The following is a 12,895-nucleotide window of genomic DNA, read 5'->3' as shown; positions in this document are numbered from 1 at the left end:
AACACTACATGGAAGTTAGCATGGATGATGGAAAATGATCACTTTAATTTTAAAACATCATAAGTAAACTTATATAACTTTATATGATGTAAATTTTTGGGACTATGTCCTTAAAATTACAAATGCAAACACTCTTTATAACAGTTTTGTAACACTAAAATTTTGTTAGCCGTGTCACTACTCGATCCGTCCCGGAAACACGATTTGTTCTGCGCATGCGCTTAATTGCTGCCAGCAACACATTATAACATTATATCATTAGTAGTATTAAAAGAAGGAGACACATTTCTGCACATGCGCAGTACAAATCGTGTTTCCGCTACGGATCTAGTGACAAGTCTGACCGACAGTCTGACGGCAATACAAGGCTTTCAAATTAAAAGTTCTGTTGCTTTATATGAATTTACATATAATAATAATAATAATAATAATAATAATAATATAATTTTAATTTTGTTTTAATTCACAAATGAAGAAAAAAGACACTTTCACAAAAGAAAGAAATACAGACTCTTGTATAGGGCATTATTGTATAGCTCTGTATTTTGTTACTATAAATTACAAATTTATCCAGTGAAAAATTTAACTCTTCTGTACTAAGAATAGTGATTTAATCCCTGGTTAATTTCTAATAAAGTGTTCTTTTTTTTTTTCAAGTTTAGAACAGGCTCAGAATGAACTTATTTTCAGTGTTATGAACTGGATCTCAGTCAGAAGTGTTGAATCGTATAAACAGCAAAAATGACTGCACCTTTTCCTCCACAAACATTAATTCACTTTATTAAACCAGTTTATCTTGAATACAGTCTTGTTTTTAAGTAATATATGTTGATAGTTTTAAATAACGCGTTGGGAGAAGGACTGTGTTTGTTGATTAATTTCCATGCATAAATTATGTCAACTAAGACAATGTTTATTTCCATTAATTGTAAGGATACTTTTAATAGTGCTAAAATCTTGATCATTGAGGGAAAAAAAAAATTCGTGGTGTCGCTTTAAGAGCTTTGGGGAAATCTCGCGAGAATTGGTGAAAGAGGGCGCGATCACTTCGTGTGTGTTGTTATCCGCTTTATCGCAATTAAAATTTTACTTTAGACTCTTTTTTTAGTCTTTATTCAATTTATTAGCTATATATATATATATATATATATATATATATATATATATATATATATATATATATATACACTAAAGACTAAAAACTAACTACAGGAGGTGGCAATTCGAGTCGAGCACGGACCCACACACACATACACACACAGAGGCACACACTCGAAGCCTTTTTCGTAAAGTTTTCTTTTAATATCTGCTTGTTGGAAAAGCGTGCATAAGATCCTTATCAAGAAAATGAAAATTCAGCTCTAAATAGACGTCTCTGGAGTCTCTCTGTCTCTAGCATCACCTGTCACAATAAGCCACGCGCGGATGGTGAGTTTGTTTAAAATCAAATACAAGTCAATAAGGCAGTGATATAGATTAACCCCGCCCCCTGAAGTGCGTGACCGTGCATGCCCCTCGCCTACGCCATTAATTGCTCTAGTTATGTTGCTAACTTTCTATGCTAACACCTGAAAATCACCTGGATATCCTCGTGTCTTAAAGGATAGGAGGCTGGGCTTGAAGTAGCATGGCATATAAAGATGATAATAATTTACAGCTTTGGAGGAGAGGGTGCCTTTAATTATTAATCATAGTTACAAGCTGACACACAGGTTCCTCCAAGGTGTTGAGAAAATATAGTTAATGTACACCAATCAGGCATAACATTATGAGCAGTGAGAGGTGAAGTGAATATCACTGATGATCTCCTCATCATGGCACCTGTTAGTGGGTGGGATATATTAGGCAGCAAGTGAACATTTTGTCCTCAAAGTTGATGTTAGAAGGAGGAAAAATGGACAAGGGTAAGGATTTGAGCGAGTTTAATGAAGGGCCAAATTGTGATGGCTAGATGACAGGATCAGAGAGTCTCCAAAACTACAGCTCTTGTGTGGCGTTCCCGGTCTGCAGTGGTCAGTATCTATCAAAAGTGGTCTAAGGAAGGAACAGTGGTGAACCGGTGACCGGGTCATGGGTGGCCAAGTATCATTGATGCATGTGGAGAGTGAAGGCTGGCCCGTGTGATCTGATCCAACAGACGAGCTACTGCTGAAGAAGTTAATGCTGGTTCTGATAGAAAGATGTCAGAATACACAGTGCAGGGCTGTTTGTTGCGTATGGGACTGTATAGCCGCAGACCAGTCAGGGTGCCCATGCTGACCCCTGTGAACCACCAAAAGCGCCAATAATGGGCATGGGAGTATCAGAAGTGGATCACGGTGCAGTGGAAGAAGGTGGCCTGGTCTAATGAATCACATTTTCTTTTACATCACGTGGATGACCGGGTGTGTGTGCGTCGCATACCTAGGGAACACATGGCACCAGGATGCATTATGGGAAGAAGTCAAGCCGGTGGAGGCAGTGTCATGCTTTGGACAATGTTCGGCTGGGAAACCTTGGGTCCTTTGACATGTACCACCTACCTAATCATTGTTGCAGACCATGAACACCCTTTCATGGAAACAGGATTCAGGATTTCAGCAGGATAATGCACTGTGCTACAAAGCAAAAATGGTTCAGAAATGGTTTGATGAGCACAACAATGAGTTTGAAGTGTTGACTTGGCCTCCAAATTCCCCAGATCTTAATCCAATCCAGCATCTGTTGGATGTGCTGGACAAACAAGTTCGATCCATGGAGGCCCCACCTCGCAATTTACAGGACTTAAAGGATCTGCTGCTAACATCTTGGTGCCAGATACCACAGCACACCTTCAGGGATCTAGTGGAGTCCATGCCTTGATGGGTCAGAGCTGTTTTGGCAGCAAAAGGGGGACCAACACAACATTAGACAGGTGGTCAAAATGTTATGGCTAATCGATATACTTTCTGTCTTTTTGATTGTCCAGATATGGAGATATCCAGATGATTCTCACTGCTCCAGCGTAAAATCCAAGACACATACACTGTACTCTATCTTTTTTTTTCTCCTGTCGCCTATTGGTGACAAACTTTGCTTGTCATTACTGTGCACTAGGTGGATAACAGCTAATAGATTAAATAGATACAAATATTTGCCAAAGAATTTAAGTATTGGTTTTGGCTTAGATTAAAAACTAGTGTCTCAGGTTAAACCATGCTTATTAACCGCCTGTTATTCAGTCCAAATGTCCAAAATGTCCAGCTCTACACACCTCTGTGCTATTCCATTTACAGTCTATTATTTAGCTATTCAGGTATAACTGTGAGGCAAATCTAGGTTGTGTTTTATTTACTTTTCAGTGTGTATTTCTTATTATCCCACTATCTTTATTCCCACCATCTTTCAGGGTACAAGGTAGGTATACATCAAGACTCTTCTCTGTTCTGGCACCAAAGTGGTGGAATAAACCTCCCCTAGATGTCTGAAGAGCCGAAACAAACGACGGATGAAGACCAACCTCTTCCTGAAACACTTAAACTAGCGCTTGGTTTTTTCCTGTTTGTTTTATGTATTTAAAAACAATTGTGCGTTTTTTTGATGGTATCCTTAGACCTGGTGAACCAGTGTTGATGTACTCATTGATAGAGACTTATAAGGGTTGGATAAGGGTGTCTGCCAGAAGCTATGAATGTAATATAAATACACGATATTGCCAAAAGTTTTGGGACACCCCTCCAAATCATTGAATTCAGGGGTTTGGGCTCGGCCCCTTAATTCCAGTGAAAGGAACTCTTAATGCTTCAGCATACTAAGGCATTTTGGACAATTTCATGCTCCCAACTTTGTGGAAACAGTTTGGGGATGACCGCTTCCTGTTCCAACATGACTGTACACCAGTGCACAAAGCAAGGTCCATAAATACATGGACGAGTGAGTGAGTTTGGTGTGGAGGAACTTGACTGTCCTGCACAGAGTCCTGACCTCAACATGATGGAAGGCCTTTGGGATGAATTAGAGTGGGAAAAAAAGAATTCCTTTGGGCTGAAATGATTCTTCAAGTAACTCGAGTAATAGTTGAATACAAAAAATCATAGAGGCAAATTAGTTGCCTCTAAGCTTCGTTTAGTCCATTTACTGTAACTACACACAGAGAAGATTCAGGCCAAAGAAAACGGCAGAAAGTTTTCAAAGTGTGGGATCATTTCAAACTAAAACAGACAGAAAACTGTGTAGAGTGTGATTACTGTAAGACTGAACTGGTGTACCACAACACTACAAGTTCCAAACTCCAACATCTCAACCGCGGTGAAGTTAGTTTGATATTCGGACATTAGATATTCGGAAGCGGTATTTTAGGGACCGTCAACAAATAAAAATCAATGAAGACATATTTTGGGATAACAAGAGGTGTACCTCATGGGGGTTTCCAAATAGATTATTTTGGTACTAGTTTGGGGTCACAGGGTTACATGACCTAGAAGGTATTGAAGGAATAGTGATTTTTAAAATTATTATTAATAAATTAACGAAAGCTGTATGCAATGACGCATGGCATATCTATATTTAAGAAGAAATTAGAATAACTGGGGCACGTAGCCAGCTAAGTAACAAGTACTACATTTCAGTCGTACAGAAATTTGTCGACGGCCCCTAAAATACCGCTTCCGAATGTCTGTCTAATGTCCGAATATCAAACTAACCTCACCGTGTTAATATCTCATTCACACACAGTCCCCGCTTTAAGTCCACGGAGTAGACACAAGCTTCACACTTTGCTTAAATCAGTATGAACATTCGCACTTAGCTTAAAACAATATGATTGCTAGTTGAAATTACGAATTAAGGCCGGTATAAATGTATGTGGATTGTGGCTACATGTAGTGACTATTTAAGAACGTAAATCAGTATGGTGGCTAGTTGGCACACACACACCAGTATGTAGAGAGACATTTAAGAGGGTTTATTCTCCAAATAACTCTAATTTCATGTCACAGGAAAATGTGTTAAGAAATTTGATGTGTATGGACTCTTGTTCTTGTTCCAAGTTACCTTCCTGTCCTCTTACAAAAACCACAAAGTCTTCCAGGAAGACAGTAAAGGCTTATGTCATGCTTGAGCTGTAGCTAGACTGAAACGTCAAAATTAAGTTGCACAACATAAATGCAATGTTTAGGTATTATTATTATTATTATTATTATTATTATTATTATTATTATTATTATTATTTTGTTTTAAGTTGTACTATTTTTACCTTCTTTTAAAGTAATTAAGTTTTTTATTTTTTTTTAATTTATATATTTGTATTTGCATTTTGAATGTCAATTAAATGCACTAAATAGTTTTTTTTTTTTTAATAGGAAACCACTTAGTTGTTCATTTTAAGAGACCTGTCTTATTTTCTCTTGCATATTTAGTATTCCTCTTTAATAAAGAAAAAGTACTTCTTATCTGATTAATCGATGGAATAATCGGTAGAATACTCGATTACTAAAATAATCGATAGCTGCAGCCCTAGGCCAAGCCCAACCCTTGAAAAACAGCACCTGAGTTCAGTGATTTGGAGGGGTGTCTTTTGACAATATAGTGTATATTGTGCAATACTAACTCATTTAAATTAAAGTTATGGTACCTACTGTATACACAGAAACAAAATATTCCCAAGGGTCGAGATAAAAGCTGAGGAACAAGTGCCCTTATCTTGATGAACATCCAGGCACTGAGTGGTACACACTATATTCCTTCAATATACACTCACTGTCTACTTTATTAAGCACATTCATGTAGTTTGTGATATTTTTTTTTTTGCATTGTGCTACTGCCACATGATTGACTGATTTGCTAACTGCATGAATGTGCAGGATTTTCTACTAAAGTGAGCAGTGAGGGTATCTTCTGATAAACAGACAGGGCAGAAATGACTATTTCAGTATGTATTAATATACTCTAAGGATGTGCGATCATCCAGTATAAAGTATTTATTACACAGGAAAATACTAGTTAACTCCGTCGCTGCTGTCGAAGGATATGTGATAACCTTCATACACAATGTTTACCCATGTCATTTTTTATCTCTGTTTTTTTTTCTGAAGTAATGATTAGCCAGAGCGTGAGCAGTACAAGAGCTTAAACGTGTGCTGAGTCACTCCTGGGAAGAATCTCGAGTGCCATGGCTCACAGGCTGTTTGAGGAGAAACACCATGCATCAATTTACCAAAAGTATCGCATTATTCCACCTGATAGCGTAATGGAGATCATTCTGGAGTACCTGAACAAGAAGGTAAGATAGATATTCATTCACACAATCATTCATTTCCATAATATTATCCATACTGGCTTTAAAATATAACCTTTGATGATTTTGCTCCTTCCTGCACCAACACACCTGATTCAGTTTATGTTGGACAAAAAAACACTAAGCTAAAACTATTTTTGGAATATTCTCAAAGAAGGTTATGTTCTAATGTTGCATTGATGTTGTGCAAACATTTTTTTCATGCTTTAGTGCATGTATTGGATCCCCTATAAAGTGCAAAACCTTTTCCCAGGTAACCACACGCACAAATTTCCATAAAAGGTCAAGCGTGCAGATGCCTGGGAACACAAAATGAACAATGATATTTTAAAATTATTTTATTTTATACTTCTAAAAAAAAAAAACATTCTGGTCTTTAAAATATACTACCGGTCTTCATTTTCCTCATTATGATAAGTGAGACCTTAAGCTCTGGACAGCTCAGCTATTTGTTTGCAGTTTATGGATAATGGAATTTTTCTTCATTTCTAAAAAAAGAGTTGTGTAGGGATATACACTGATCTGGCATAACATTATGATCACCTGCCTAATATTGTGTTGGCCCCACTTTTGCTGCCAAAACAGCCCTGACCCGTCATGCACTGTGTATTCTGACACCTTTCTATCAGAACCAGCATTAACCTCTTCAGCAATTTGAGCAACAGTAGCTTGTCTGTTGGATCGGAACACACGGGCCAACCTTCGCTCCCCACGTGCATCAGTGAGCCTTGGCCACCCATGACCCTGTCGCCAATTCACCACTGTTCTTTCCTTGGACCACTTTTGATAGATACTGACCACTGCAGACCGGGAACACCCCACAAGAGAACACCCAACATTTTTCCTGCTTCTAACACATCAACTTTGAGGACAAAATGTTCACTTGCTGCCTAATATATCCCACCCACTAACAGGTGCCATGATGAGGAGATCATCAGTGTTACTCACGTCACCTCTCACTGCTCATAATTTTATACCCGATTGGTGTATAGAAATAATATTTACGGAGGAACAATAATGTTACATGCTACATGTAAAATGAAGACTTATTGATGACTTATTAATGAAGAATTATAAATGTCTACCTTATATAGTTGTGTGCTTTTAAGATATTGAAAGTAGGTAAAAGCCAAATAAAATATTATACAACTTTTTTTTCTTTTCCCTTTTTCCCCACAAGTCCAAGGATGGTTTGCTGTGACTCTAAAGAGACATATCCACAAAAAACATCTTTCTGCTTGTCAAGGATCTGCAAGGATGAAGATGAGCTGTGACATAAACTACAATCTGAAGTGTTGTTTATTAGCAAAATTTGGTATCTGTTATAACACCAGATGCAAATTTCCACCTCTACATCAGTTCAATTTTGGTGGCTTAAGGTTGTGAGTTCAAATCCTGGCACTATCAGTGTGCTATTCAGCAAGATATGTGGCTTTCTCACCTACTCAGCTCAATAGTGAGTCACTCTGGACATCAGGGTCTGTAAAATGATTAAATATAAATGTGGTTTGTTTGGTAGAAAGGACCTCCTCACGAGCTTGCTGTGGACCTGGGCTGTGGGACGGGGCAGAACACTCGTCTACTGGCTCCTCATTTCCAGAAAGTGGTGGGCATTGATGTCAGCGAGAGCCAGGTGGAGGAAGCCAGGGCAGTGCCAGGGTTTGCAAATGTCACCTACAGGTCTGCCATAAAGCCTTTCTGCTGTTTGTTCTTGGGTTTATGTGAATATTTTAATGCCAGATGATGCAGTGTGCACTGAGAATTATTTAAAATTGTTATGACAGAATGACTTGTGCTCTGTATTCTTGATACCTGATGCTGTCTACCTCCCTGGTGCTCATCACAGGTCAGGTCCAGCCGAGGAGCTGCCCTTTCCTGATGGCTCTGTGGATTTACTGACTGCAGCATCTGCGGCTCACTGGTTCGATGCTGAGCGTTTCCTGATAGAAGCAGGACGTGTGTTGAAGCCTCGCGGCTGTATTGCTCTTCTGGGCTACACTGACGATTTCAGCATGCATTATGGCTCCTGTGGTGAGAAACTGAACAAGATCTTTGCAGAGGTGAGAAGTGAGGGACTGTCAGAAATTTGGGGACAGGAAATTCTCATGAGATGTCCACAGTATTGGAAAGGCACACAGAAAAGATTCACTCATAGAAGTAAAGCTTTGCTCACAAGTTGAGATAAGTTTTAAGGTTTTGGGGCAGGGAATAAAGAATACAATATATGGCCAAAAGTATGTGGACACAGTCTTATGTTGGTCTTCACCAGACTTGCAAAGTTTTTACTTTACTGCAACTAAGAGGCCCAAACATGATCACAAAGCAAGGTCCATGAAGGCTAGAGTGGAGGAGCTCAAGTGTTCTGCACAGAGCCCTGATTTCAACCACATTGAACACCTTTGGGACAAACTGGAACACTGACTCCTCGGTACCTTGCCTCACTGACGCTCTAGAGCCTGAATCAACACACACAAATCGCCAGCTTCGCTCTCACATCTGGTGAAAAAACCTTTTCTGAAAAGTAGATTATTATATCAGTAAAAAGTGGGGACTAAATCTGGAATGAGATGTTCAACAAACATATGGGAGTGATGGTCCACATGCCTTCAGCCATATCATAGTTATGATAGGTTACTCAACCAATCCCTTTTTATCTGGGATTGATTTCACTCAAAGTTGAGCAATTCTAGAACAATGCATTTGTCACGCAAACAAAAAATCAGTTTACAGTTATTTATGTAAATCTAAACAAATGAAACTTGAACCATTAAAAAGAAAAGAAGTATTAATACATTGGTGTCTCTCAAAAGCCTTGATGATTTTTTTGGTGCATTTATTACTATAATAATCAGATAAAGCGGCATCTTCTGTTTGTGTTTCTTCAGGTGAAGCAGGTTATCAGACCCTATGCTAGTCCTCGGGTGGCTATAGCCAATAGCAAACTGCAAGCTTTATTTGAAGCTATACCATTCGCTGAAAAAGAGAGGTACATGCATTTAAACATTTTTACATTGTTCAGTACTGACGTCCTAAGAGGCCATGCATTATTGTGTGTGTTTTCTCGTGATCACGACTTAATTCTCTCACCATAATTGTGATCTTGTGACACACACTGTCAGACACTGGTTGTTTCAGGAAAAGTAAAAGCGAACGCCGTCATCCGAGATGCTGCGATACTGCACTTTTGCTGCCTCTAGAACATGCTGAATACACAGAAAAGTGTGGGTCACAACATAATATTTTGTTATGTTGAGAAAAATAAGTCGTGCTCACAAGAAAAACAGCTTATGTCGAGGACACGAGAAAATGAAGTCATGCTCATGAAAAAACGGAATTAAAAGAATATAATAATTCACAGCCTCTTTGGACTTCAGAAATATGTCAAGTGAAAATAAACCTTTTGCAAGCCAGCACATAAGAAATGGAAATTACCTGAGCATGGAAAAGAAGAATCATGATTTATTTTTTTATTTAATAGAATTGTTAATTAAATGAAATCATGCAGAATGAACTCTAAATACAGTGAAAAGCCTTCCCAGAGGAGATGGAGCTGGACGAAATCTGGAATAGGTGTTCAAACGTCCACAAACGCTTGGCCATATATTATATATTGTTAAAAAATGTATTGGTATCGAAGTGAGTCAAAATTACTTCCACTTTCATTCAGCTTCAGCAGCAGAATTGTAGTGTGGATGATGTTTAGGCCGTGATTTCATTATCATATTTTGCTACCTATAGATCTGTAGCTTGATAGTATTGGGTAGGGTTTATATTTATAGTGAGAGATGATCTTTTTATATTTTTGATCTTGGACATTATTCAGGATCTGAATCCAAAACCAGGTTTGATCAATGCAATTTACTGAAGCATTTATTCTCGCCAAACAGCATATAAGATTTAATTGAGTTTATCATTCAGGTTAGGAGGATTGTTTCAGAGTATCAGCAGTATTAAAGTTCAGCAGTAACACAGAACATGGTGTTTGCTAAGCTGAATCATCCCTTGAAGAGTTTTCTCAGAAAAGTCTGAGATTTAGAATAAGACATGAAACAAAGGTTACTTGCTAGTTAATAGTTAGCAGCCTGAATGAACTGGTGTCTTACTTTCCCCCAAAAAAGGTTGATTTATTTATATTTTTATAATAATAGCTCTGGGTGAGTGACTAAGGTAAAGTAAAATATAAACTACATTACATCACAGTTGTGATTAATGTATGTGTAGTAAACTTTCCGACTTTAACCTTTAACCTGTGTCTTCTTGGAAAGGATTGAAAGAATTGCAATGAAGATGGAGATGACGGTCGCAGGCATGGTCGGCTTCATGGAGTCTTTCTCTTATTGTCAAACCTACTTTAAGAATGATCCCCAAGCTGCCGCTGCTCTTTTGGAGTCAATGATGACACGGTAATCAGCTTACTCAATAATTCAATATGTTGTAGTGTATTATATAAATGCTAGAACATGATTACAGGCATTAAATGAACGAATAAACTTCTTTATTTTAAAAAACCAACTTGATTTAATGGGAATATAACATTTTGGGATGTGATCTTATAGGATAACAATCATTGAGGTGGTATCACCATCACACCACCCGAGTGTTGATTATTTCTCTATACCAGCATGCCCTGCTGTATTTTATTCCTTCCATATTATCATCTCGTGTGTATGTTGTGCTCTAAAGGAAAATCTCTTCTTAGTAATGACATTTTCTGTGTGCATTATATCTATAGCTACAGATTTTAACCCATGCATCTGTTTTAGGCTTCTCGAGCAAATGGGCGTCTCGTCACCTGACACCAAGTTAGAGTTCACAGCGGAATACTACATCGTGCTGGCATGTAAACCACAGTGAAGAGAACCACTCTGATTTGAAGGAGGACTAACGTGATAATCACAGCATATTATTCATGGGCATTTGTGCCATTTGTTAGAATTACATTTGTGCACTTTTAAATGAATGAGTTTATCATTAGCAGAAATCTAAATGATCTACATCACATTTGCACCATATTTACACATAAAATGTTAAGACCTAGCATACTTTGTCTATGTTAAGTCAATCTATATAGATGTCTAATAAATGATTTATTTTACATTTGTGACTTAGAACAGATTCTTTAAATGTTCAGAAGTAGTGTTGCAGTGATACCAGAGTGAATTTAAATGTATGTGTGTGAGTTAGAACATATTAGTCAGGCTGTTGCCATGTCCTGATTGACCAGAGTCCAGCGCAGTTCTTTGTTCATTTCACCTTCTCAGAGACAATTCAACTATTCTCAAGTTTTGGGAGAAAATCACCGAACTTTCTACACAGGAATGTATTTAGCATATCAACACATGGAAAAAGTTGAAAATGAAATCCCTGTTATATTTAGCACGTGAATCAAATACATAATACAGATAATAGCATTCTGGAAATTCTGGAAAATCCAGTGGATGTCAAAAAGCACATGAAAACTGACTAAACACAATTAGAAAAAAATCTGACTCCACTGTTTGCATGATAAACTTGGTAATAAGTTACTATTGTTTTTGGTCTAAATTATCCTTTAAAACATTTGAAAGTCTAAAAACATTTAAAATCCACCATTTACAGTCTTCAACTGCTACATCCCAGCAGTGTGTCCCCGAGTTAAAGCCCTCAGAGCCCAGGATACAATAACATTTATCAAATCTCTCTGAATTATCAGGAAGCTTCTGTTTCTCATCACTTGAGTCTCACACTGGTCAGATCAGCAGATTCAATGAGTTCAGGATGAACAGTGTTGGGGTCCAGAGTTACAGCTGCTGAAAACACACACACACACGATGGAGCTAATCTAACTTTGTTTGCAGAAACCAAAGAAATGTAAATACAAAATTCATATATATATATATATATATATATACATATAACTTGTTGTTATTGCAATGTTTGGCGGTGTGCTTAAATGGAAATGTAACCAATCATTATAACCATTTCCAGGTTCGGCAGCCATTTTATGCAATTTTGGACACCTTATAATACTATATGAGGACGCCACCAAAAAGTGCTCTTCACCAGATGCTCTTTTCTGTTGCCCAGTACTCAGTAGGTCATCCTGCCTTGTTTCTCTGCTCTGTTTTCCCACTGAGATCTTGCCTGTTTTCTGTTTCTTCATTTTCATCAATGTTCACCTGATCAGTTGGACTTTTGGATTTGTACAACTAGGATTTTCGGCCCAACCCTATGGATTTGTTATTTTGTGCCATATAACAGCAATAAAAGCTTTCCAAAATAAAAGTTCCCTTACATTACAAAAGTTTAAAATGAACACATTAGTAATAAAAAGAATATGAATAATCACTATATACTTAATTTTACTTAAAAAGTGTGCAAAAAGAGCAGAAATATTTATGGTTAATACACACACACTGAAAGAAAGAAAGCAAGCAAGAAAGAAAGACCGACAGACAGACTCTTATTGTATTGGACAGTGTCCTGCATCTTCTCCCAGACTCTGAACTTCAGGTTGGCCAAATGTTTTGCCACATGCTCCTGAAAGCTCCTCTGGATGCTGCAGTGTGCACTGACCTCTGCAAAAACATCTAAGAGTCAGTACTGCTGTGGCTTTGGATTCAGATTCACAGAGAGACAGGAAACGCATCACTCACTTTTTCA

General features: G+C 37.8%; 1 protein-coding gene across 2 annotated transcripts; it reads left to right on the top strand.

The window, feature by feature from the left end:
- The first annotated feature begins 1,209 nt into the window (after positions 1-1,209).
- Positions 1,210-11,350, top strand: LOC131354539 (putative methyltransferase DDB_G0268948). Of its 2 annotated transcripts, XM_058392297.1 has the most exons (7): positions 1,210-1,428; positions 6,051-6,238; positions 7,773-7,933; positions 8,100-8,313; positions 9,139-9,239; positions 10,519-10,656; positions 11,017-11,350. In XM_058392297.1, exons 2-7 carry the CDS (start codon positions 6,128-6,130, stop codon positions 11,105-11,107), a joined length of 816 nt encoding a protein of 271 aa, XP_058248280.1. In that variant the 5' UTR covers positions 1,210-1,428; positions 6,051-6,127; the 3' UTR covers positions 11,108-11,350. The 2 variants fall into 2 exon arrangements, with proteins under 2 accessions (XP_058248280.1, XP_058248279.1); XM_058392296.1 differs by lacking the exon at positions 1,210-1,428 and having other exon boundaries at positions 5,335-6,238.
- Positions 11,351-12,895: the final 1,545 nt, after the last annotated feature.

This window comes from Hemibagrus wyckioides, linkage group LG06, assembly GCF_019097595.1.
Source record: "Hemibagrus wyckioides isolate EC202008001 linkage group LG06, SWU_Hwy_1.0, whole genome shotgun sequence".
NCBI classification, from domain to species: Eukaryota; Metazoa; Chordata; class Actinopteri; order Siluriformes; family Bagridae; genus Hemibagrus; species Hemibagrus wyckioides.
The sequence above is the reverse complement of the archived record's forward strand: the minus strand, read 5'-3'. Positions and strand labels throughout refer to the sequence as shown.